At 39.0% G+C, this 25,396-nt stretch overlaps 2 protein-coding genes across 2 annotated transcripts in view; one reads left to right on the top strand and one right to left on the bottom strand.

Moving 5' to 3' along the window:
- Positions 1-3,642: 3,642 nt before the first annotated feature.
- LOC122750608 (melanocortin 2 receptor accessory protein) lies at positions 3,643-24,190 on the top strand. Its single transcript, XM_043997361.1, has 3 exons — positions 3,643-3,754; positions 22,403-22,502; positions 23,932-24,190. Exons 1-3 carry the CDS (start codon positions 3,643-3,645, stop codon positions 24,188-24,190), a joined length of 471 nt encoding a protein of 156 aa, XP_043853296.1.
- Positions 24,191-25,142: 952 nt separating this feature from the next.
- Positions 25,143-25,396, bottom strand: part of URB1 (URB1 ribosome biogenesis homolog) — a 104,155-nt gene continuing 103,901 nt past the window's right edge. Inside the window, exon 39 of the mRNA XM_043997360.1 lies at positions 25,143-25,392. Coding sequence (XP_043853295.1) covers positions 25,202-25,392 — 191 coding nt within the window. The 3' untranslated portion in view covers positions 25,143-25,201. The remainder of the gene's footprint in view (positions 25,393-25,396) is intronic.

The following is a 25,396-nucleotide window of genomic DNA, read 5'->3' as shown; positions in this document are numbered from 1 at the left end:
ATAAAGGTTTTAGCAAGTGGAACTGGTGCTGAGCAGGGGAGCAAGGTCGAGCGCTAAAGCATTTTTTTTTTCATTGAACAGATTTGAATACAAAATTCGTGAATTTTGAAGCCTATGAGTGCTGAGGAATGACTGTATTATGTTCCTTCAATTACTTTTCTTAAATATTTTTTGGTGGCCCTCTTCCCACTGGCTTTCTTCCCCTCACCCTATCCTTTCTTCTTATTTGTTAACCCTTTCCCTTTAGTGTTTTTCCTCTCTTCTGCTTTTATCTGGTTTTATGTATTTTTCTTACCCCTCTATTTTCCTCAGTCAAGTAGATTCCCCCTTCCTCTCCTCCTGTCGAACTAGTCATATTCTTTAGTTTTTTCATTTCATTTTTACACTCTTTTCCAAAAAGCATTTCTCTCGGTCTTTTCATTATTTGTCTTCTCTTTCTGTTTACTCTAGACCAACATTTTCTGATTCATGACCCCTTTAATCATCTAGTCTCTTTTCTCTACATTTTTCATAAAAGCAAAGCTTCTAAGTTATCCATCTTTGCTCTGCCCTCTGTAAGACATCCCATGGATTCTTCTTTTCATTGTTTTTTACTCTCAAAATAATGCCAATTATTGCAGGTGTTAAAGATAGAATGCCTCACATGATAAGGCACCTCTCCCACCCCCAATTCCACCTCCTTGTCCCCAGCAATTGATCTATACTCTCTATTATTGACATTTCCCTGGAAATTTCTCCCACATATCCATATTCTTGCACTCCTCTAAATGCCAGATGGTACCCCAAGAGTTCCAACTCTTCTAGGACAAGTAGACTTTTCAGACACCAAATCTGCCTGGCATCATCTCCCTTCACACATAGGAGCAATAATAGGTGAAATCCCTCCCACCTCCCAAAGTAAGACCTACTTCCTTTCCCCCCCTTTACAATCTTTCTCTCCTCTCCCTTACCCTTCCTCATTCCCCCATAGTGAAGTCCCCTGATCTCTTTCTTTCTTTCTTTCTTTCTTTCTTTCTTTCTTTCTTTCTTTCTTTCTTTCTTTCTTTCTTTCTTTCTTTCTGCGGGGCAATGAGGGTTAAGTTACTTGCTCAAGGTCACACAGCTAGTAAGTGTCAAGTGTCTGAGGTCAGATTTGAACTCAGGTCCTCCTGAATCCAAGGCCGGTGCTTTATTCACTGTGCCACCTAGCTGCCTGCCCCTCTCTTTCTGAGACCAGGAATGTCACCCTCCTCTCATTGTTAGCCCTTGATTAGACTCTGCTGTATCACTCGTTCTTCTCTATCCTTCTATTCCCCTCTTCCTTTTTATGCACCATAGTCCCACAAAAAAAGCATTCACCTGTAGGAAGGAAGGGGCTCTCCAGGTTCTGTTCATAATGCCCCCTACCCTACTACTCTTCACCATTACCTCTACCAGATTTCCATCTTTGGTCTGGTCTCCTTGTGTACATTTAGAAAGAAGTCTCTTACTGGTCTTTCTGTTTTCTCTTTGTTGCTGTTGCTGTCCTTACGTGCTGCATTTATTCACAGTGCCTTGGGCATGGATGTTGCCTACATGTGAGCCTCTCTATTAGTGTATTCTGTGTGTATGCCCACTCTTCCCATTAATGTAGGACACATTTATGGAGTAATGTCTCCTAGGTTTATGGGATTGGGAGCACTGGATATAACCATGAAAATTTTCGTAATTGAATTTTATAGAATAAGAATTTGATCTGCATAATCAACACAAACATAAGAATTTGAGCAAGAGAATGCATTTTAACTAAATTGGCCATGTGCATACTGTCCTAAACCCTGCTTTACTCCAGCTGTATAGACCCAAACAAGAACTGTGAAGGAATAAGGTAAAAAAAAAATCCTATGCCTCCATATTCTGAAATTCAATAAGCCACCTTCTATTTTTAGATTCTAACATCTTGTTTGTTTTCCATAGATCATTTCAAGAATTATCTACATTTGATGTAGCCTATTCCAAGTAGTTGAAAAAATAAATAGATTTGGATCCTAACCAACTTTATACCAAGTCCCATTCCATTCAAGTTGTGGCCTTAGGAACAGATGGTACACAACCTGTTGTCACCCGATGGAGACACTCAAAAGCATTGTCATCACACATTACATCAGCGAAGAGCTGGGTAAACTAACATAGGCTCCTATCTCTCAAGAGCATGATATAGTCTGGGAACATAGCCTAAATAAACAGCCATCTTTAACTTTGACAAATGCAATATCCCATGTGATCTTTTTGAGATACAGATCAAATGAGAGGAGAGTGTGGTATCTTCTTGTGAGGCGTGCTTGTCTTTTGTTCATCTTAATGTTAGATGTGTGTGCCTATAAGGGATCACCAAATTCTGAACAGACTGCACTGAACTACTGTCCCTGAGCATAGATTCCCCACTGGTGAGTCACCATTGCTTAATGGCACCAACATAAGCCTGCAGGTCCTTGTTTCTTTTCCTGTTGTATTCTTCTTCAGGGGAGGGACTATTTTTCATTTTGTCTTTGTAACTCCAGCACCTGCTACAAGGCTTTGCTAGGGATAGGGACTGGACCTGTGATTTAATAATAATAGCTAGCATTTATATAAAGTTTTCCAAATATTACCTCATTTTATCATCACAACAACTCTGAAAGGTAAGTGCTATTATTATCCCTGTTTTACAGATGAGGAAACTGAGGCTCATAGAGCTTAAGTGGCTTGCCTTCTTGTTGTTCTTTGGTCGTTTTCAGTTGTGTCCAACTCTTCATGAACCCATTTGGGGTTTTCTTGGCAAAGACACTGCAGTGGTTCGCCATTTCCTTGTCCACCTCATTTTACAGATGAGGGAACTGAGGCAAATTGGGTTTAGTGACTTGCCCAGGGTCACACAGGTTTGAGGCAAAACTTGAACTCAGGTCTTCCTGAGTCCAGGCCTGGCACTCTGCACCATATAGGATCATATAACTAAAAGTGTCTGAGGCAAAACTTGAAGTCATGTCTTCCTAACTCCAGGTTCAACATTCTTTTGACTACACCACCTAGCTGTGTATTTTGTTGCTATAAGCAATGCCTGGGTATGGAAACTCTACCAATGCAGATCGGCAGCTTTTCTGCAATTTATAGGCTCAGTTGCTTAAAGCCTAAAGCCAAGGGGTGTGTGTGCATGCGTGTGTGCATATATGTGTGTGTATACACATATATACATACATAATATATTCTACATTAACATAATTATATATAATAAAATAATTTATTAATATAATACATATGTATATATTTATAGTTTTAGATCTGAGAACTTCAGGGGCTCTCTACTTCAATCCCTCATTTTACTGATAAATAAACTGAGACTCAGAGAAGTTAAGAGGCTTGCCCAGTACCAGACAGACCTGCTATTTGAATCTAGGTCCTCTGACTCTTAAGTTTCTTTTTTGCTTCACCATTTGAAAGGCATCAATTCTACCCAGACATTAATTCTTGCTAAATTACTGTGCTGTGGAAACAGTCCTTGAGCCTGCAGAGCTTGGAGACCCAAAGACATACTTGGAATTATTTACCCAGAAATCCATTATGCAATGTCCAGAGCCAGTCAGCGTGGCTAGCTCTGCATAAAAGGGCCCTGCTCCTCTCTCAGAGCACTCTGAAGTCACAACTGCAATGGCCAACAGAACCGTTCCTACCAACTCTAACTCTTACTATAGCTATGAATACTATATGGACTATGTGGATCTTCCACAAGTAGATGAAAGAAAGCTGAAGGCTAACAAATGTAAGTACTGAGCATTCCATTGAACAGTTAATGAAATATTATTAAAGCACAGAAGTTGGGAGGGCTAGCCCAAATACCCTTGGCATTTTTTTCAACTGACATTTTTTAAAAGTCTTTGAATACGTACTGTATAATACCGGCTCACACAATGTTAGTTGATGTTGATACATTTTTTTGCTTAGGAAGTTAATTTCAAAGTTTTTTTGCATGTGATGTTATTGGTGTGGAAATTCCTCCCCCTGATGCAGATCAGCAACCACACACACACACACACACAGGCATACATGCACACATACACAAATATACATATATTATATACGTTGTATTATATATGTGCGTACTAATATATGTACACATATGTATTTAGATTAATGTAATATATTTTATATATATGCTTATTTATATGTTATGCTCCCCAACCCCATTAGACTGTGTCCTCCTTGAAGGCAGAGACATGTTTTTGCCTCTCCTTGTATCCCCAAAGCACAGTCTTAGTACCTGGGAAATGCTTAATAAATGTTTGTTGACTGGCTTCTTGACTGTACTTTAGAGATCTTTCTGGGACACTGAAAAATTAAGTGACTTGCCCATGGTCACACAGTCAGTATATGTCAGACATATATGTAAGACTAATCCCCTACCTCTATACAATGCTTTCTCTCTTCAAATTTGTTAAAGGATACAATTTATTTTTTTTTCAATATTTAGAATTTTATTTTCCCAAATTACATGTAAAATACAAATGTTGACATCAATTTTTTAAAACTTTATGTTCCAAATTCTCTTCCTTCCTCCCTCCCAACCCTGTCCCGCAAGAACTCAAGCAATTCAATATAAGCTATATATGTGCAGTCATGAAAACATTTCCATATTAGCCAGATTGTGAAAGAAAATAGACAAAAACAAAACTTCAGATAAAGGAACTAACAAAAAAAATTATGCTTCAATCTATATTCAGATACCATCAGTTCTCTCTCTATAGATGGACTGCATTTTTCATAAGACCTTCAGAGTTGTCTTGGATCATTGCATTGCTGAAAATAACCAAGTCATTCACAGCAGATCATCTCACAAAATTGCTGTTATTTTGTATACAGTACATTTCACTTTGCATCAGCTCTTGTAGGTCTTTCCAGGTTTAGGATACAAATTAAAAAAAAAAACACTTTAGCAGTTTTTTTTTTCTAAGACCTGTTTCCTAATAGAATTTAACTTAATTTTGCCATGAAGTAATTGTGTATTACTTCAAATTGGATATTTGGTATTTAATATTTTCCAGCAAATATTACAGTGTATACATATTTTCCCTAAGTTATTGTTTGCTAACATGTAAAACCTGAATGATTTTCTAAACATTGCCAAAAATTATTCAATCATAACAGCTAGATAAAAACAGACTCACAGCAAACTTAGTTCAGCATCCATTTTACCAATCTTGTCCCAATCTTCTTGATCTTCATCTCTTTTGAAAGGCTTTCCTCTCATCATTTGCACTATGGACTAAGCCGGCATAGCAGACATTGAATAGAGGTAATGGGCACAGAATATTGGGTGACAGTTTTAGAAACCTAAGCTTATTTGGACTGAGTCCTTTTTTTTTTTTTTTTTTTTTTTTTTTTTTTTTTTTGCAGGGCAATGGGGGTTAAGTGACTTGCCCAGGGTCACACAATTAGTAAGGGTCAAGTGTCTGAGGCCAGATCTGAACTCAGGTCCTCCTGAATCCAGGGCCAGTACTTTATCCACTGCGCCACCTAGCTGCCCCGAAACCTAAGCTTAACCTGTTCACACGGGGAAGCTTGGTCATCTTGGATACCACACATTCCATGTGATTGCACTGTCTCTGTCAGAACATAAATGTAGTCACTGAAAGGAACTGATCCCGTGTGCTCTTCTTGGACAAAGGGGTTGTATACCTTAGTCTGAAGCTCTAATGTCTTGGGATATTTTGGGTTTTGTTTATTTTTAATAAAAAATGTGGCTGGCTGATGGAATGCTGGTGATTATCATCAAGGCCACATTATTTGGGAGCATTTCCATAAACTTCCAGTTTAATTTTGCATTTCCAGAGCTTAGTATATGTTTTTTTGTTCGTTTGTTTTGTTTTTTGGTGAGGCAATTGGGGTTAAGTGACTTGCCTAGGGTCACACAGCTAGTAAGTGTTAAGTGTCTGAGGTTGGATTTGAACTCAGGTCATCCTGACTCCAGGACCAGTGCTCCATCCACTGCGCCACCTAGCTGTCCCCTTGTTATATGTTTTCAAGGTATTATCAGTCAGTAAGTATACACTGAGTAATACCATGTATCTCCCATTATGCTAGGTGCACTCTCTTCTGGATTTTTTCTCCTCATATGCTTGGTAAATACAACAATTACACTATTACCACCTTGAGAGTATAACGATGGTTGTGAAGGGCAAAGGGGTTATATACCAAAGGCACTGAGTTTGGGGGAGAGGACATTTGATATAATCAAAATAGCACTGACCTGGGAATCAGGAAAGTGGCATTCTAGTCTCCACTCTATTATCTGTTATATTCTGTGACCTTGGACACAAATCTCTCTCAGTTTCAATTCCCTAATCTGGAGAAATAGGGGGCATTGGTCTGCAGGTCCTTCCCAGCTCTAACATTCTGTGATAATAAAAATGTGATGATATTCTATGATGTATCCATCCAATTTGTAGAAGGAAATCGTTTTGAATTTAGCAAAACCCTTTTTTTTCTTTTCTTACCAAACTGAGTTGATTAACTGAGATTCTTAGCTTAACATTTCCCAATTAGAAAAACACATGTGACTACTATCTATACTCTAATTCTCTAATGTGAGGTTTAGAAGTCTATCCTGTCTTATTTGAATGTGACAGAGCTATAAGTTTATAGCCTGCTGAGCAATTTGATAGAATCCAGCAAGGAAAACCTTGCTTACCCTCATCTATTTCCCACTGAAGTTCCCAACCAAGTTCTCTTAAGAGTAAGGGACTTTGGGGCAGCTAGGTGGTGCAGTGGATAGAGCACCGGCCCTGGATTCAGGAGGACCTGAGTTCAAATCTGACCTCAGACACTTAACACTTACTAGCTGTGTGACCCTGGGCAAGTCACTTAACCCTCATTGCCCCGCAAAAAAAAAAAAAAAAAAAAAAAAAAAAAAAAAAAGGAAAAAGAAGAGTAAAGGACTTGGGGCAGCTAGGTGGCGCAGTGGATAGAACACTGGCCCTGGAGTCAGGAGGAGCTGAGTTCAAATCTGGCCTCAGACACTTAACACTTACTAGCTGTGTGACCCTGGGCAAGTCACTTAACCCCTATTGCCTCACCAAAAAAAAAAAGTAAGGGACTTCATGAATGAAATACAAGCTCAGAAAGAGACAAGATCTTGATCCTCACAGATGAAAATTGATTATTAGTGCTGTGATGCTTTGGTACATGGTAAGACCCTTTCAGAATTTGCCCCATTTGTTTATTACCACAGCCTAGAATACTCTAAGATTCCTAAGTAATCATGCTTCCTTCAGAGATTATTTCTTCCCCACCACCCTTTCTATCCAGAAAAAGGAAATTTGACAAAAGAGAAATCCATTCAACTGTTTTAAATTTCCAAATATATTATTATTTCTCTTTTGGCAAACAATCCAATTTTATTAGCTTTTTATTGTGTAATAGACTTCAGTGAGGACGTTATTGTACAAAGATTAAGAGCAATTGTTTTTGAAACAGTAAACTATAAATTATCAACTCTGAGGAGAGGGAGATTAGAAAAGGAAGAGATAATTATGTATAATTTTAAAATAATTTTTTTTGGCTTTGGAAAAGGGTCAGATACTCTCTGGGCCCAATCCAAAACCCCTTCCTAGTTGTCAGAAACCTGGGAACCACCAGGTTCCTAAAAGGGAGGTGACCTTAAGTTTTCATACATGAAATATGGAACCTAGTCACAGAAATTTAAAAGTTGAAGATAAACATAGGTTAGCTCTATGCAGTCAATTAATTTCATTACCTGTCAGAGAAATGTACTAATTTCAACTTCTGCACTCAACTTACATATTTTCCCACTGTTTTTGTTTTGTTTTGTTTTGTTTTGGTTTTTGGCAGGGCAATGGGGGTTAAGTGACTTGCCCAGGGTCACACAGCTAGTAAGTGTCAAGTGTCTGAGGCCGGATTTGAACTCAGGTACTCCTGAATCCAGGGCCGGTGCTTTATCCACTGTGCCACCTAGCTGCCCCGCCTCCCCCCCATTTTTAAATTTTTATCTTATCCTAATTTAATTTTTTAATTACATGTAAAGATTTTTTGTGAGTTCCAAGTTTTTCTCCCACCCTCCCTTCCCTTCCCTCTCCCAAAGCCAGCAAGCAATCTGATATAGGTTATACATTGCAATCATGTTAAACACATTTCCCACTGTTTTCATATTATAAGAATAACAATATTCCTCTAATGCTTTAAGGTTTACAAAGTACTTTCTTCACACAGGGCAGGCAATGGAAGCTTTATCTCCATTTTACAGATGAGAAAACTGACTCTTAAGTGACTTGCTTAACTAGTAACTGGTAGAAATGGGAGTCAAGCTCAGGTTTCTCATTCCTCCAGATTCAGCATTCCTTCCACAATGCCACATCAACAGTAATAATTCAGTTGGGGACATAAACTCTAAAGTAAATCTGTCATCCTAAATAATATGGAGCATGGTAAAGTGATCCCCAAAATGCTTTAGATTTTCAGCTGTTATCAATCAGTACAAGATGGCCACATCAGTAGCTTTTCTGTGATTTAGCCTGAATAATTTGCCTTTATTCAGCCCTTCATAAAATGTCCCAAAATAATGAAACACAGATCCAGTATGAGTATTCTTTTTAAAGGAATCATTAAATCCCAGGATGGGGAATGGCCAAAGGTAACATCCCTTTCTTTGGAAACTAGCTATTTAATGACTGGACTCTCTACTCTTCTTTAATAAGCAATGAGGATGTCATGGATAATGATGTAGGTCAGAATACAGAATTGGCTGCAATGGATATTATATCACATTTCTGTAAATTCGTTGGGAAAAAGTCTTGAGGAGAAGTACAAAATGCCATTTTCTAGGTACCCCACAATAGCTTACTCTTGCTATGTAGTCCAAAAAAATCTGGTAATAAAACAGCATTAAATTAATGGTAGAACTGCAGGATGAAGAAGATGGTCACCTTCAACTAATCGACAAGGACATCAAATGAGAAGACTCCATATATGCTGACTTACTTAAGTAATTCCATATTCTTATCTTCTGATAGTTTTTAAATTCTTTAAAATTTTTGTCAGTTTTGACCAGCTCCCACAATGAAATGTATTCAAATGGGGAGGGGTATTACCTTAATATGTGAAATCCAAATACTGAAACCATATTGCTGACAGCAAATTGGTATTAATTATTATAGTAGGAGCAATATCTGCCAGAAGGGCTAAATTAGTTTTTCCTTGGCTCAGGGAGTCCCCTGGCTAAGCAGCTGACATAGGTTTCTTGTGGCCAAAGTATAAAAAAACAGAGAACAAGGAAGCAGCAGTTCCCTCCTTCAGGCTTCTGAACAATTGACTAACATGGCTAACACAGAGACAGGAAAGGCCCTGTATGTCCAACCTAGGCATTGGTTCAGGCCCTTCTGAATCAATTCAATAACCTTGTTTCACTTCTTTGCCTTAAGTAAACTGATTTTGTTAACCCTTGATAGTTTACTAGCATTTCATTTCAGTCCACTCTGAACCCGAAGCATTAAACCAGACTGAATCAGGGCCAGTCTACAATTGGCAATTTTTGGCTGTGTTCAATTGGAATGACCTCCTTGAAGCTGGCAAAAGAGGATATAGAGGAAAATGAATCCTGTTGGTCTCCATGCTTCTGGTGGAGCTTAATGAATACTCGGAGATGGTCCCCCTTGCTCTGAGGAGATTAGAAATCTATGGGAATTCAGCAAATGGAGACAGATAAGACTGTGTGCTATGTGTTTAAGAGCCATGTCCCAATGAAGATAAATGTTGTAAACTGTCATTTGTTTAATTTACATAATTTTTGTTTTGGAGAGATTATTATTTGCATGCCAAACAGCTCTAATAGGTTTGGACTAGAGGTGTGCTGGAGCCATCTCCAACTGGTTCAAGAGAGCCAATTGTTAAATTTTCTGTATGAGACTTTACACCTAGGAAATAAGCAATCCACAAATTAGAGCTTGGTCTGTTGTTTTGTTGATTGCTGACACTAAAGCAAGAGGTGGAAAAAATATTAATAATGTACATTAAAAATGTGTCCTGTTTACTTTTTTTTTCTTTTTGGAGAGCCAGTTGTTAAACATTTACCAGCACTCTTCTGGCTTTGTCCCTAAAGAATGGAATTTGGAGATTGTTTTAAAACAGCTTAAGAAACTGAAGATTAAGACAGCTTTGGAAACTAAAGGAACTACTTGGGACTCTTTCATTTGGCACTTGGGAGGTCATTGGGAACTATATGAACTTTGTTGGCACTCTTTAGTGGAACAAACTTGGGGAGGCACTTGAGAGGACAGTGCTTGACCCTCCCCAGGAGCCCAGAGACCTTTCAAGAGTTGTGCCAAATGTACCCCAGTTGATCTGTTGGGGACAAGGGGTTGTGGGGCTGCATCAATTTTAAAAGTTTGAAAGGAGAGACAGCTTACACTCTTGACCCTATAACCAGTGGTGTCAAACTTAAACAGAAATGGATCTCTTCCTACATGTTGACTTAGAAAATAATAAATTAATATTTTCTGTGTTATAGTATATTTTTTTATTTATTTCATTAAACATTTCCCAATTACATTTTTATCTGATTCAGGCTGCTTGGGGTTGGGAGTGGGGAGTTCAACACCTCTGCTATAACTTTGAATCTTGCAGAGAGGGTTAGGTGAAGTCACCTTGTGTGGTCGCCAAAAAAGAGAGGCAACAGCAGTGCCCACTACCACAGCTTAGACCCTAGCAGTGGCAGCACCCAACACAGGGAGTCACTGGCAATACCTGTGACAGTGTTGTTTAGAACAGGAGCCTATCACTGGGCCCAGCAGAGGTGATGCCAGTAGGCTTCTGCATAGGGAGTCAGTGCTAAAGCCCCAGGGGTAGCAGTGTTCAGCAGCCCAGGGGGCAATTCTCCAGCCTCAGAATAGTGAGTGGGTACCCAGAGCCTGTCATGGGACAAAGGTAGGTCCAGCATAGCACTTTGTTTACTGTGATCTGGAATTGATAGGTCCTGTCCATATTATCATTAGGAGTGCACAGTACACAGGGATCATTGGACAGTTCTTTCTCAAGGAAGGCTTGAAGGTGGTGTTGGGAGGTGGCTTGCATTCTTGTAACAGGGAAGAGGTGAAACTGTCTGCCCATTCCCTGGAGAAGAAGGGCAATATTGGCAGCAGAGACCTATGTATTGTCAGATAATTGACATTCCACCCCACTCCCCACCGTGGGGTTCCCAGTGAAGGGGAAGTCCTGGATGGTAAGCTGGAAAATAGAGCAATACTCAGTATCAACTCTGGCATTGAGACAGGTTGCATACAAAAGAGCAAAGGAGAAAGGCCACTTCTTCATGAGAGACCAGGATGAAAGAGGAGACAGTGGTAGAAGGCATATGATATAAGATGGGGAAGAGGGAGCTCACATTTAAGTGGCTTCAATTTTTCTGTAAAACATGAGACAAGGTTCTTAGCTGAGAGGGTGGGAGGAGGGGAAGTCATGAAGTTTGAGGATGAAAGGGTTTAGAAGAGACACTGTGGGAAATGTGATGATGAGTTGATGGGGGAGCTATAATTGGATTGCATAGCAGAGGGCAGGGTCTAGTGCAGGATGTATAACATAAATTTGTAGTAGACCCAGTCACAATCATTGCATGATTCTCTCCACCTTCATTCAGCAGCAAAAAAGTCCATGATGGAAGTAATCCAAGGCTGAGGCTTGGCAGGGTGTAATTGGCAGCAAAACAGTAAGAGGGCTAACTAAGTATTCAAGAGTACAGTGTGGTGCTGGATTTGTTCACCAAGGGGTCAAGATGGGGAAGAGAGGAGAAAGTGCAGAGGAAACAGCCAGGGAGAATACTGAAGAGTCAAGGGATTAATGTGGATGAAGATTAGGGAAGACAGAAGGAGAAGTGAAAAGCCAACAGATGATGAATCATATAAGGGAATTGTGGAATTCTTGAATGTGGAGGTGATAATTTATAGGTGATGGCAAGATTAAGTATATGATCATTTTTGTATATGGCTAAGGTAGGGTAGAGAAGTAGGTCATGGGAAGTCAATAGCTTTGAGGAACTAAGTGGTTAGGACGTTTGAGAGAGAGTCAATAGGTATGCTGAAGTTCCCTAGTATGAAGGCAACAATTGGGGAGGAGGGAAAATTTGTGAGCTATGTACCAGTCTCATCAAAGAAGGAAGAAGACCTAGAGGTCTATAGTTAATAACTACCAGGATTTTGATTGGGCAGTGAACATGACTATTATGAACCTTAAAGGAGGAAGATGGAAGAAGAGGGAGAACCTAGAAATGGCAATGGAGAGAACAAGATGACTTCTATGAACCGATGCAGAGTAAAGTGAGAAGAACCAAGAGAAGAATTTATACAACAATATTGTAAAGACAGACAACTTTAAAAGACTTAGAAATTCTGATCAATGCAATGACAAACCATGATTCTAAAGGATTCATGATGAAATATGCTACCCATTCTCTCCCTACCCCCCAACATGGGCAATGAAGGAATTTGTTTTGTTTGACTTGTTTGTCAATACTTGCATGTAACAGGGATTTTACTTTCCCCCTTTCTCAATCAGGCTAAGGGGATGCAAAAGCTAGAGAAGACAGATTTTCATTAATTGAAAAAAAAATTTTTTAATTATCATAGTCAATATGTCCAGATCAGTAAAACCAGTGTATGTTATGTCCCCATTCTATCTGGGCTGCAGTGTATTTCATGGACACGTTATGGGAGGCATGGATTAAAAGAATTGTAGATGCTTTGGCATGAAGACAAAAAAACAAGCCACCATAGTTAGATCTAATAATTAGACTGTCATCTTGGACAGCTTGATGAAAATTTGGCAGGTCAGGCCACAGTGCTTCAAACACCATACATGAAATAGAAGGGAATACATGACAGATCTCATTTCTATGAAAGCAGTAAGAATCCCAAGAATTTTGTGATTATGTCACACATAGAAACTTGTTGGATTTGTTGGGTAAATGGAAATGCTTAGGCATTTTAATCTTTCTATTCCTTCTGTTTAGAACAATGTTTGCCACTTAGAAGATTATTTAGTGTCATTCCCTAAAGCCCTCTCTATGTTTGATGTGTAATAGGGGTGAGGAGTCTGAGAGTCTATAAACTTGAGGAAGGAGCTGGGACTGCATGGATTGAGCAGCAGCCGTGACTGGGGGGATGCCATCTTCCGCCTTGGCCAGAACTTAATTAGCTGAGTTGGAGAGAAGCAGCAGCACAGGAACAATAGACAAAATAAGAAAGAGAGGAAGGAGAGTTGAAACACAGCAGAGAAGAGAGAGATCAAGGTGGGATGCCAGGTCCTTGCAAGCATCTTGAAATAAAGAACTCACTTTTGAAACAGCTCAGTCCTGGAAGCTGTCACTCGTAGTCCACTATGTAGCACAGAGGAAAGGGCACTGGGCCTGAAGCCAGGAAGGCCTCAGTTCAAATCCAGCCTTGGACATGTACCAGCAGTATGACCCTGGGCAAGTCACTTAACTTTATTGCCTCAGGTTCCTTATCTCTAAACTGAGGGATAATAATAGTACCTACCTTCCAGAGTTGTTGTGAGGCTCAAATGGGATAATAATTGTAAAGTACAGTGTCTGGTACATACTAAGAACTATATAAATGGTAGCTCTTATTATCAATTTTAATCTGCCCCTGTGCTACACCAGCATTACTAAGGATGCAGTCTCCCCCACTCCTGGTATGACTTGTGCAGTCCTGATTTCTTCCTCAGTCTGTTTTTTTACTGAGTATGATCTTTAAACAACAACAACAACAACTGGGTGTAACCAGGGTGTGCTGGAGCAAATTAGAACCTTGGAAATTAGCGAACACTACAAATCAGGACTTGATTTATTGTTTCCTTGGTTGTCTAGACTTAAGAAAGTGATGTAGAAAATGTAAATAATGCAAATTAAACTTAAACGTGTCTCCCCCCCACATTGATTTTTTTGTTGTTCTTTTGGGGTTTTTTGGTTATTTTGAGAACCAGTTATTAAATAATTACTAGCATATCCCCAGTGAATCCAAATGTGCCTTCTGGTTCAAAGATTTTGACAATCTAAATCATTCGCAGGGTTTAGAGGGAATGTTTGTCTCTCTGAATTGCAGATCCCAGAATGTCAGTCCCCTAGCAGAGCTTCAAGTTAATGCCCTCTGGAGCAGAACACAGTTGCTTTCTGGTAAATCAAGGTATTAGTCACTCAACCAAAAATTGTAAAATGCGAGTGTGTGTGTGTATTTATGTATATATGTATGTATGTATGTATCTTGGGAGGATGACTAAAGACAGTAAACAATCATTTTCTTGACCTCTTATCTGTAGTCTAGAGGGAGTTTAGAAGGAATTTTCTTGTTTCAAAGGGTTATTCAATAGCTACCTTTGACATGAAGTCCCTGCCATTGAGTGATGTTTCTCTCTTCCAAGTTTCTGGAGTACTTTGTTGAGATCTGACCTTTGCACTTATCTCACTTTATTTTATTACATTTATTTGCGTTATCTTTTTTTTTTCTTAGCAGCCTATGTCATAGCTGTCTTGTATCCTCATCACCTATTACATTATTTTTCATGTAGTAGGAGCTTAATAAATTTCAGATTAAATAGAAAAATAGCCCTTTTTTAAAACAAACTTTTAACTATTAAAAATAGCTCATTCTGCTGATAATGCACAATCAGTCACTTTTCCTTCTTTTCCACCCCCCTTCCCCCAATACTGCATTATTCCTACAGTCTGCCTTCTCATGTCTTATTCCTGACAGCTGAGTACCACTAGAGGAAGTCAGCCATACAACCAAGCCAACGAGATCCGTTATACATTTATGTTAGCAAATCTTAGCTGGGCCCCCATGGCTGCATATCAGTCCATTTCCCTGATCAATTTTCTTCTTTTTAAAAAACACCTTAAACGAGGTATGTGGTCTATTCCAATCCCCACAATGCAATGCCATATAATAGGTTATAGTGGGACCTGATCTAGTGGAGTTTTAATACCTATACCACTAGTGACTCAATATGAGACACTCCCAGACATAGACTATCACTATTTGGTTTAAATTCCCTAAGGGTCTTAGGACCCTTTTCAAGGGAAATGTACTATTTACCACTCTAGCTCTTGAGACCCCATCCAATATGTTTTCTATATACACAACCAGTCACTCACAATAATGGCATTTTAGGTCTTAACCGTTTACTAACAATAAGGCAAAATAAATACTATTATAGTACTAATATATTGCATCAAATACAGAAATGAGAAAAATGCATCACAATACATATATAAACCCAGATTATACTCTTCTATCAATATACTCAATAGCTATAGTAAAGATTGGGCTCGCACTTTTAGGAACCTGACAGGAAAAACACAAGGGAGAAAAAACCCTCATAACTCTAGCCTGTATGTTTCAGTGTAATTGGTCCATTCGGGAACATCTGCACTACATGAAATTGCTTCTCTGGTCATTCCTTGACTGTTGATTCTCTCTGTTCATTCTTCAGCTGGGGAAATTCTCATCTCTTGAACAGAGAATAATAAACTCTTTCAATTAACCATCACCCTTAAAAGGGCATTTAGAAAGTGTGTTAGCTCTTGATGTGAATGGCAATTCTTTTTGAGCTAAAGAAAGACAAAGCTTATAAAATTGGCTTTCTCTGGGCTATTTAATATAAACCAGGGAGCTATTCACTCACTTGGATGCTGCACTGTCCAATTAGAATGGAGTTCATGGCAGCACAGGGTCAGGTTCACTGTTTAAGGTGGTTCATCAGGATATTAGAGCAGTTGCAAAAACCCCTCTGCTCTCAAACCAGAGGTGGCAACAGAGAACAAGCCTTTACAAAAAGTTTCATCTTTCTCCAACTCTAGGTTGAAAAAAGCCACCACTGGAACTCTTTATTTATTTATATTTTTAATTAAAAAATTTTTTTAATTAATTAATTAATTTAAATTTTCAACCTTTGTTTAGATAAGATTTCCAATTTCAAATTTTTCTCCCTCCCTCCCCTCCCTTCCCCTCCCCTAGGCAGCAGGTAATCTGATATATACCATTAAACATATTTCTGCATTAGTCATGTTATAAAAGAAGAATCAGAGCAAGAAGGAAAAACCTCCAAAAAAGGAAAACAATAGCACCAAAAACAATCAGCATCCATATTCCACAGTTTCTTTCTTTCTTTTTTTTTTTTCTGGATTTGGAGAGCCTTTTCCATCATGAGTCCTTTGGAACTTTCTTGTACCATTGGATTGGTGAGAAGAATCTAGTCTATCACAGTTGATCAACACACAATGTTGATGATACTGTGCACAATGTTCTCCTGGTTCTGCTCATCTCATTCATCATCAGCCCATGCAAGAGCCACCACTGGAACTCTTGACCAATGAAATCATCTATCTCTTCAATCAATTAGAAATTACTCAGCTGAAACCTTCTCTCAGCTGACTGCTTCCACTACAGTTCCAAGAAAGTAGCCTTTTAGTTATGTCTTCAGCTTTTTTCAGGTTCCTGTTCCTCCTCTGTTTATCTTGCATGATGCCTCTTGCCCTTCTTATCATTGTCTTAATGGCTAAAACGAAAGCCTCCTGACTCTCAGTGACTCAACCTTTTACCTTAAGTCCCCAACTTTCTCCTATTAAATCAACAGTTCTTTTGAAATCATGTCTCGGTAATTTAGTTTCTAACAAGGTAGTATAGCTCTTTGGTGCCCTTGAAACTATGTTTCTTGACACACTTCTCTATTTTAAAAAAAGAACAAAGATATTATTACTCTATTATTTATAACATTAAATTATTTCCATGTGAGTGAGACATTGCTGTACCTTGTTAACAAAAAGATGCCAGTTGGCAGAGAATTGGAAATTGAAGGGATGCCCATCAATGGGGGAATGGCTGAACAAGTTGTGGTATATGAATGAAATGGAATACTATTGTGCTATAAGAAATGACAGGCAGGATGAACATGTTCAGAAGAACATGAAAAGATTTACATGAACTGATGCAAACAAAATAAAGTGAGCAGAACCAGGAGAACAACATAACACAGTTACAGAAATATTGTGAGATGATCAACTATGATTGATTTAGCTATTCTCAGCAATATAGTGATCCAAGACAATTCCCAAAAACTCATGATGGAAAATGCTCTCTACACCCAGAGAAAGAACTATGGAGTCTGAATGCAGATTGAAGCATACTATTTTCAGTGTTTAAACTTTTTCCATATTTTTCTTCCCCTCTTGTTCTGTTTCTTCTTTCATAACATGACTAATATAGACATATGTTTTGCATTATTGCACAGATGTAACCTTTATTAAATTGCTTACCAGATTAGGAAGGGAGAGGTAAGGGAAGGAGGAAGAAAACTTGGAACCCAAAATTTTATTTTGAGTAATGAATGTTTAAAATTGTCTTTACATGTAATTGTATATATCTTGGTCAATTATTTTATTAAACTCTTATCAGAGATATTTAGTAAGAGTTTCCCCCAACACGCTGCATTCCTTGTTATCCTAGATGTGTTTATTTTGTTGGTGCAAAACCTTTTCAATTTCATGTAATCAAAATTATTTTATCTTTTGTAATTATTCTATCCTTTGCTTATCCCCTGCCCATAGCTATGTAATGTATATGATTTGTTTCTCTTTTAGGGTATAATCTTTAATATTTTGGTTACATATCCCTTTTAAATTTATTATAGAATATGGTTTAAGATGTTGGTCTAAGTCTATTTTCTGCCAGATAGTTTTCTAGTTTTAGAAGGAGTTCTTAATTTTTAAAAAAGGGGGGGGTCTTTTCTAACAAGTTTTCTATTGAACTTTCCTATATCTCTTCTCCCTTTCATTTTCACTTCTCATTTTCTATCCCTAGGAAAAGATGTCTACTCTTACCTTCACTTTCTTTTTTTTCCTTTGTTTTTGTTTTTTTTTGCTGGGCAATGGGGGTTAAGTGACTTGCCCAAGGTCACATAGCTAGTACGTGTCAAGTGTCTGAGGCCAGATTTGAACTCAGGTCCTCCTGAATCCAGGGTCAGTGCTTTATCCACTGCACCACCTAGCTACCCCCTTACCTTCATTTTCTAACCCTCACCCCCATCCCCCACTCACTTCTCAGCTCCTTGCCATTTGGTTTCCATTCTCACAAGTCAATTGAAACTTCTTTCTTTGAGGTCACTGATAATTTCTTTTTTTGTTATATTTAGTGGACTTTTATTAGTCATCTTTCTGGACCTCTATGCAATATTTGATGCTGTTGATTACCCCCTCTTCCTGGATACTTTCTCCTTCTCGAGTTTCCATGACACTGCTCTATCATAGTTCTCTTTCTACTTGATGGAAGGCTACTTCTTGGTTCCCTCTGCAGGCTCACCATCCACATCCTGTCATCTATGTGTGCTGCAGGGTTCTGAGCTATGCTTTCCTCTTTTCTCTTTATATTCTCTTAGTGAATTCACTGAGTACTTAGGCAGCAAAGTGGGTAGAGTGATGGACCTAGAGTCGGTAAGACTCTTCTTTGTGAGTTCACATCTGGCCTCAAGACACCAGTTGTATGACTCTGGGCAAGTCATGTAACCCTGTTTGCCTCAGTTCCTCATCTGTAAAATGAGCTGGAGAAGGAAGTGCCATACCATTCTAGTACCTTTGTCAAGAAAATCCCAAATGGGGCCATGAAGAGTCAGATGACTAAAAAGACTGAACAAGGGGACAGCTAGGTGGTGCAGTGAATAAAGCACCAGCCCTGAATTCAGGAGGACCTGAGTTCAAATCTGACTTCAGATACTTGACACTTACTAGCTGTGTGACCCTGGGCAAGTCACTTAACCCTCATTGTCCTGCAAAACAAAACTAAACTAAACTAAAACTAAAAAGACTGAACAACACAAAAAGTGATCTTATTAGATCTCAAGGATTCAACTTGCATCTCTATCAGATGACTTCCAAATCTTCTAGTCCTTATCTCTCTCTCCAGCTCCAGTTCTGCATCTCCAGCTGTTACCTGGATGTCCTATAGGGATCTTAATATCACCATCCAAAACAGAACTCACCATCTTTTCCCCTAAGCCCCCCTCTAAACCAAAATTCAATTTCTGTTAGAGGCACCAACATTCTTTCAATCATTCAGGTTCTTGGCCTAGGAGTAAGTTTGTTCAATCCTTGAATTCACACTAACTCACATTCCTGTCGGTTAAGTCTTGTTGATTCCTTCAAAACTCTACATCTTTTTACTATTCACACAACCATTCTAGTTTAGGTCTTTACTAACACTTGAAGTATTTCTATATCCATTGTAATTGATCTACCTGTATCCGGTCTCTCCCTTCTCCAATCAAGCCTCCACACAACTATCAAATTAATATTCCTGGGGCAGCTAGGTGGCACAGTGGATAAGGCACTGGCCCTGGATTCAGGAGGACCTGAGTTCAAATCCAGCCTCAGACACTTAACACTCACTAGCTGTATGACCCTGGGCAACTCACTGAACCTTCATTGCCCTGCCAAAAAAAAAATTAATATTCCTAAAGGACAATTCTGACTATGCTATTCTCCTAAAAGAAGCTTCAGTGATTCATTCAGTGATTCGTTATTAGGATAAAATACCAAGTCCTATTTGGCATTTTAATGAATGAAAAAACGAAGAGTTTCTGGGTAATTAATAATCAATTTATTAATTAGGGTAGCCATAATCAATAAATTGTTATGTCAGTGATTTCTTTCAGTAAGGAAATACATCTAATGGAGACATTGACTGCCTTATATATATTTTTGAAAGGGAATGCCTCAGACAGGAGAAATCAACCATGATTGATGGACATTTAATGAGGAGGCAGGCTCAAAGTCTCCAGTTCCTCCTGCTGAGAATGTGGCTTGATTATGAGATTCAGCGACTTCCAGCAACCTGGACATGGGAATCCATCTCCACTCAGACCACTCTGGTTGGCGTTCTCCTTCATGAGCTGGGTCACCCTAGACTCCACTGGATGGGTGTAAGGACATGGGCTTATTCCCTAAGGGCAAGAATTCGCCTAGATTAGATTCTGTTTATATTCTAAACAGAAGTGAGATGTCTTATGTGAGAATTAGAATGACACCCCCTGCTGGGATGGAGATTGTGAGCTCTGCCCTGAAAAGAAAGCATGTGACTTAGAAACCATGTGACTTAAGCGTCTGGAAGTTACCACCTGTTAGTTGTGTCTGCTGTCTGTGGGTAGCTGTCAATCAGTGCTACCAACCAATTAACTTGGAGCTGTGTGTGTGTGGACGGCACTGTTTCCTATTTCACAAGAGGCTTCTGGGAGGAGGGAGGAGCGAGGCTTTTTTGGGCTCCTGACCTTGGTTTGGTGGGTCAGATGCTGGGATCTATTAGATAGTTAGAGGAAGTTTGCCTTTTACCTCTCTCTCTCCTCACCAACTTCTTATGCACCTTAATAAATAACTTAAAAGTCTAAACTCTTGCTAAAGCTTCTAATTTTAGACATCATAGCTAGAATTTTAGCCCCTTACACTTAGTTGGGTGGGATCTTGCCCAAGATAGAGAAGCAAGTTCCCCAGGGATTAGGGCAATCTCATCTATCAGTCATGTCCTTCAAAGACTGACTTTCTATGGGGGCTGGGCCCTAAAAGAGGAAATAAAAGCCAGGATCCTAATTAATAATGGGTTGTTAATATAATAGAAAATAAGAATTTCTTCCAGCATTTAAAGCCACTGACAGCCTGGCTCCAACTTCTTTCTAGGTTGATCACATAGTCCTCCCATCCCTCAGCCCCAGGCCCTCTGTGTTCCAGCTAAACTGGTCTACTTGCTGCTCCCCACAGAAAACATCCCATCTCCTAACCGCTGCACAAATCATCTTCCATGCCTGGATTGTTTATCCCTTATAATCTCTGCCTCTCAGAATCTGTCACTGCCTTCAAGGCTTCCCCCAATGGCTACCTTCTTTAAAAGGTCTTTCCTGATTCCTCCCATTGTTAGTGTTGCCTACCCAAATCATTATGGTTTTATTTTGTATATATCCTGAAGCTTCTCATCTATCAATATGCCTACCAGTAGATTGTAAACTCCATGAGGGCAGGGACTTCCACTTTTGCATTTGTAGCCCAATGCCTAGTCATCTCTCTCACATATTATGTGTTTAATAAGTGCCTGTTGACTTGTATTTAATACCAATTAAAGAAAATTTTGAATATATTCCATAATTTCCTTTTTATGAGGAAAGGCTCATTTGGTCCACGAAGGAAGAAAAGTATCATAGTACAACAGAAAGAACAAAGTGTTGGAAATGGCTTCTAGTCCCAATGCCATTCATCTGTGTGAAACTGGGGAAGGCAAAACCTCTTGGGGTCTGTTTCTTTTTCATCTAGAAAATAATGGGGGTGCATTAAATTACCTTGAAGTTCTCTTTCAATCCTACTAATTGCCTTGGACTGATCTGCAAAAGTTCTTTTTCTTGCGGCTTTTCTGCTTCTTTTTTAATCTTATTTTTGAGTAAGTTCCTTTTTTTGTGGCTTCTCTTCTTCTTTAATCTTATTTTTTGTTGTTCCTATTTTGTTTATATATTCCTTCCCTTCTCCTACCTAGTATAGCTTGCAGCAAAGATTCAAAAAGGAACACAATCATTGAATTTGAGAGTTGGCAGCCACCTGATCCAAGTAAAACACAAAAGGAATCTCCACTCTAAGTATAAGATAAGTGGTCATCCAGCCTCTGCTTGAAAACTGAGGTGTGAGGGGTGGGCAGTACAGAGGGAATTCGTCCCAATTTTGAACAGCTTCAATTATTATGAAGTTTTTCTTGACTTCAACCCTGTATTTACTTCTGCAATTTTTATCTATTGTTCCCAGGTTTGTCCCTAAATCTCTTCTCCAACATGGCAGCTTCAGATACTTGAACATGTCCCCATAGTCTTCTCTTCTCTAATGTAATTTCTTTAGAGGAAAACATCTCAGCAAAAAGTAACCAGTCTGACTCAGAAAAGACACAGCTCAAGCAACACCTTCTATAGGAAGTGTTTTCTGACTCCCTCCACCCCCATAGTACCTTCCTCCCCAAAGCTGTCTTACCTCTATTCTGTAACCATTTGACATATATCTGTATGCCAGTTGCCTCCAGCTGGGTTGCCAGCTTGAGGTAAAGACAATTCTTGTATCTCTATTACCCAGGCTAGGGTCCAAGCTTGGCTATTCCAATTCTGTAGCAGTTTCCTTCATATTTACATTATTTTAAACTGTGTATCTCCTATTCCTGGTTCTGCTTACTTCACTATGACATCAATTCATGTATTCCCATGCTTCTATGAATTCATGTTTCTCTTTTTTTCATTGGCAAAACTGTTACCTCTTCACAGAGCATCATTTTGGTTATCCTTGGCTCAACCCTTTTGCACAGGATCAATTTAACACTGAAATGCCCTTTATTCCTGCCAACAGATTCAATCGTCATTGCTTTTTGGGTTAGTCTTGCAGCTTTTGTGGTGCTTCTCTTCCTAATTTTGCTCTACATGTCCTGGTCTGGCTCAGTTCCAATAAGGTAAGTCAGTCATGGTAAGTGAGCTCAGTAAATGAACACCAGTAAGGTCACAATCATTCTATATAGTAGCAGTCGTGCCAGTGAGAATGAAGTTAACTGGGCCATCAGTTAATGTTTTTAAAAAACCTATTATGCGCACAACACTTTAGTAAGTACTTTATCAGAGTTGGGGGTGTTCAGTAGGCTAAGCTAGAGTCAGAAACTCAAGGGCCAAAAATTCTAAAATCAGATACTTTGTGTATGGACACTTTCCCCCAAGGCCTACTTTATAGGGTATCTATAGGCAGACACAAGTTGGACACTTGTGGGCAATGGAGAACTTGTCTTTTTTAGTAAGATTTTTTTAAAACAAGCAAATATGCTACCTTTTCTATTCATCTGATACAAATTGTTAGTCATTACATAAGATACTACTGGGAATGTTCATCAACAATATGACAGGTGAATTTTTCCCCCAATTTAATGCATAAAAGGAGTGAGTAGTGGGGAGAGGGAGGGAACCAAAATTATTAAATGTCCACAGAAGGGTTTAAAATGCTAAATAAGGGACAGAATACCTGTTGCTATGAACGCCAGGCCAGCTTTAGTTGAGCTACTGTACAATCCTGTAGTAATGACAAGTTGTTCATCCTGACTTTCTTTATGAGGCCATAACTAATAAAAGCATTTAGCAAATACCAAATATTCACAATAAAACGGCTCAATAATATGAACTTAGAAAAATGGATGGTGACCTATTGTATCTCTGGAAACAAACCAAGTGAACCTCAACACTGTGTACCCTTAGATAAAGAGAACAGGTTTCTGCCCCTCGCCCCTCTAATTTGCTTATTTTCTAAAAGGAATAATACCCTTTTGATTATAGTAAAGCCCCTTTGGGAGATGGTTAAGATCAAAATAAAGGAACAAAAAGTTTGGGGCTGATATAATTTTTTTTTCATTTTATTTATTTGGGGGGGGGCTGATATAATTTTAAAGGATACTTTGGTTCCAATGGAACTTTCATTCCTAACTGGTTCTTCTCCTACAACCTGATGCATGGATGTGAAATGAGCTATACTTTCAAATACATCAACATGTGGAAATTTAATCTGTTATTGCCTTAGTATCTTAGCATGTAAGATTATTTTTCACCTTCACATTCGCTCTGAATCCCCTGAACCTAGTTCAATACAAAAGAATTCCCAGTATCCTAGAATTTTGAAGCTCAGAGATGATTGGGTAAGCTGGGCAAATAATAAGGAATGACACTTAGCAGGTCACTACTATCTATAAGTTATTTGGGGTTTTTCAAGTAGTTTTTTCTTTCCTTCAGTTCCCCTTTTTTTACTTATAGTGTAGAAATGAGATATGAAAAACTCCCCTTGTGATCATGTTGCTGCCTCGCCAATACCTTTGACTCCAGTTTCCTTTTCTGACCTATCCACAGAGGTGCTCGTTCACACCGTAAGTGCCCATGGAATCATGTCTTCAACTTGCTATTCTTCATCCAAAAGGCCAGAAGCTTTCAAAATAGCCCCATGACCACCCTGCAGCCTCAGAGTCAAATCAAAGAACTCGAAGATGGCAGTTCTAACTATGAGCAGCCACAGGGCGATAACTGTACCCCAGATTCCATTCTAATCACTGACCCTGACAATATTTCTCCTTTACAAGAAAATGCACAATATAGAGGTCTGGTGGTCTGAGCTGACAGTATAACTGTCCTGTTTAAAAACAAGGATGGTATATCCCTCCACCTACATGGAAGACTGAAGGTGGAAAGAAAGCAAGAATAACCCCATGGTATCAGCAATAAGAACAGAGCAAATTAACCTACTTGGCCATATACTTTTATGGTGGCTAAAAAAAATAGACCATGTAGGTACAGCAACAGATCAGACCAGGTCAATATTGACCCACGAGGAAGATGAGAACATGTTACTGCAGTTTTACAAATAAAGAATGCCGCTGATTTTATGTAGGATGCTTAAGTAGGTTAGTTGATGTCTGTTTGTCTCTTGTGGGAGGACGGGCCCATAATGGAAATAAAAAGTGAGTTCAGGTTTTTGTAAACATTCACTAGGGTATTATTCACAGAATGTACAGAGCTTTATCTAGTCTACAACACTGCTTTTAGAGATGAAGAAACAGAGGCAAAAGAAGTGACCTGGGGGCAGCTAGGTGGCGCAGTGGATAGAGCACCGGCCCTGGAGTCAGGGGTACCTGAGTTCAAATCCGGCCTCAGACACTTAACACTTACTAGCTGTGTGACCCTGGGCAAGTCACTTAACCCCAATTGCCTCACTTAAAAAAAAAAAAAAGTGACCTGAACTGGCTTTCTCCTTCCCCCACTTTGACCATTACTGACATTGGATCTACTTAGTAAGTACTCAGGCTCTTATTCATCATTTCTGTTGTCTATCAGGAGTCTTTTCCTCACAAGATGCACCTACCTCAGCACCACAAAGTTGAGTCAGTCTCTGCCTAAGTAGAAAAAAAAAATTTTCCCCCAAAGCCTCCCAAAAGAAGGCCTGATGGAAATCTCTCCCCTAGAAGTTGACATAATGAGAGACTATCTAACGATAGTATTAAAAGGAATCTTCACATTCTTTATCTTAAAATCAGGCTTCATCAATTAAAATTAACACAATAAAACTCTATAAAAATCAAACTTTATTAGTATACAAAGCACTATGCTGTACACAAAATTAATGACTTCAGGTAGCAACAGTGATGTTCTCACACAGTGCTACTATTGCTTCTTCTTGTTCCCGAGTCTTCCCTTCATCCCCACTGACCAACTGTGTGGCATCACAGATCATTCGGACGTGAGCCAGGAAGGTATTTACTGGCTTTGCTCCCGGCCAGATATCTTTAATATAAAGAGATACCAGGAACACTGCAGCAGCTGA

The sequence above is a fragment of the Dromiciops gliroides genome, chromosome 3, assembly GCF_019393635.1.
Source record: "Dromiciops gliroides isolate mDroGli1 chromosome 3, mDroGli1.pri, whole genome shotgun sequence".
Taxonomy (NCBI): Eukaryota; Metazoa; Chordata; class Mammalia; order Microbiotheria; family Microbiotheriidae; genus Dromiciops; species Dromiciops gliroides.
Note: the sequence above shows the minus strand (reverse complement) of the source record. Positions and strands in the feature narration are given on the sequence as shown.

Coding starts and splice junctions, on each gene's coding strand:
- LOC122750608 (XM_043997361.1), top strand. CDS start 3,643: ATGGCCAACAGAACCGTTCCTACCAACTCTAACTCTTACTATAGCTAT. Junction 3,755..22,402: donor AAAGCTGAAGGCTAACAAAT/GTAAGTACTGAG, acceptor TCCTGCCAACAG/ATTCAATCGTCATTGCTTTT. Junction 22,503..23,931: donor TCTGGCTCAGTTCCAATAAG/GTAAGTCAGTCA, acceptor ACCTATCCACAG/AGGTGCTCGTTCACACCGTA.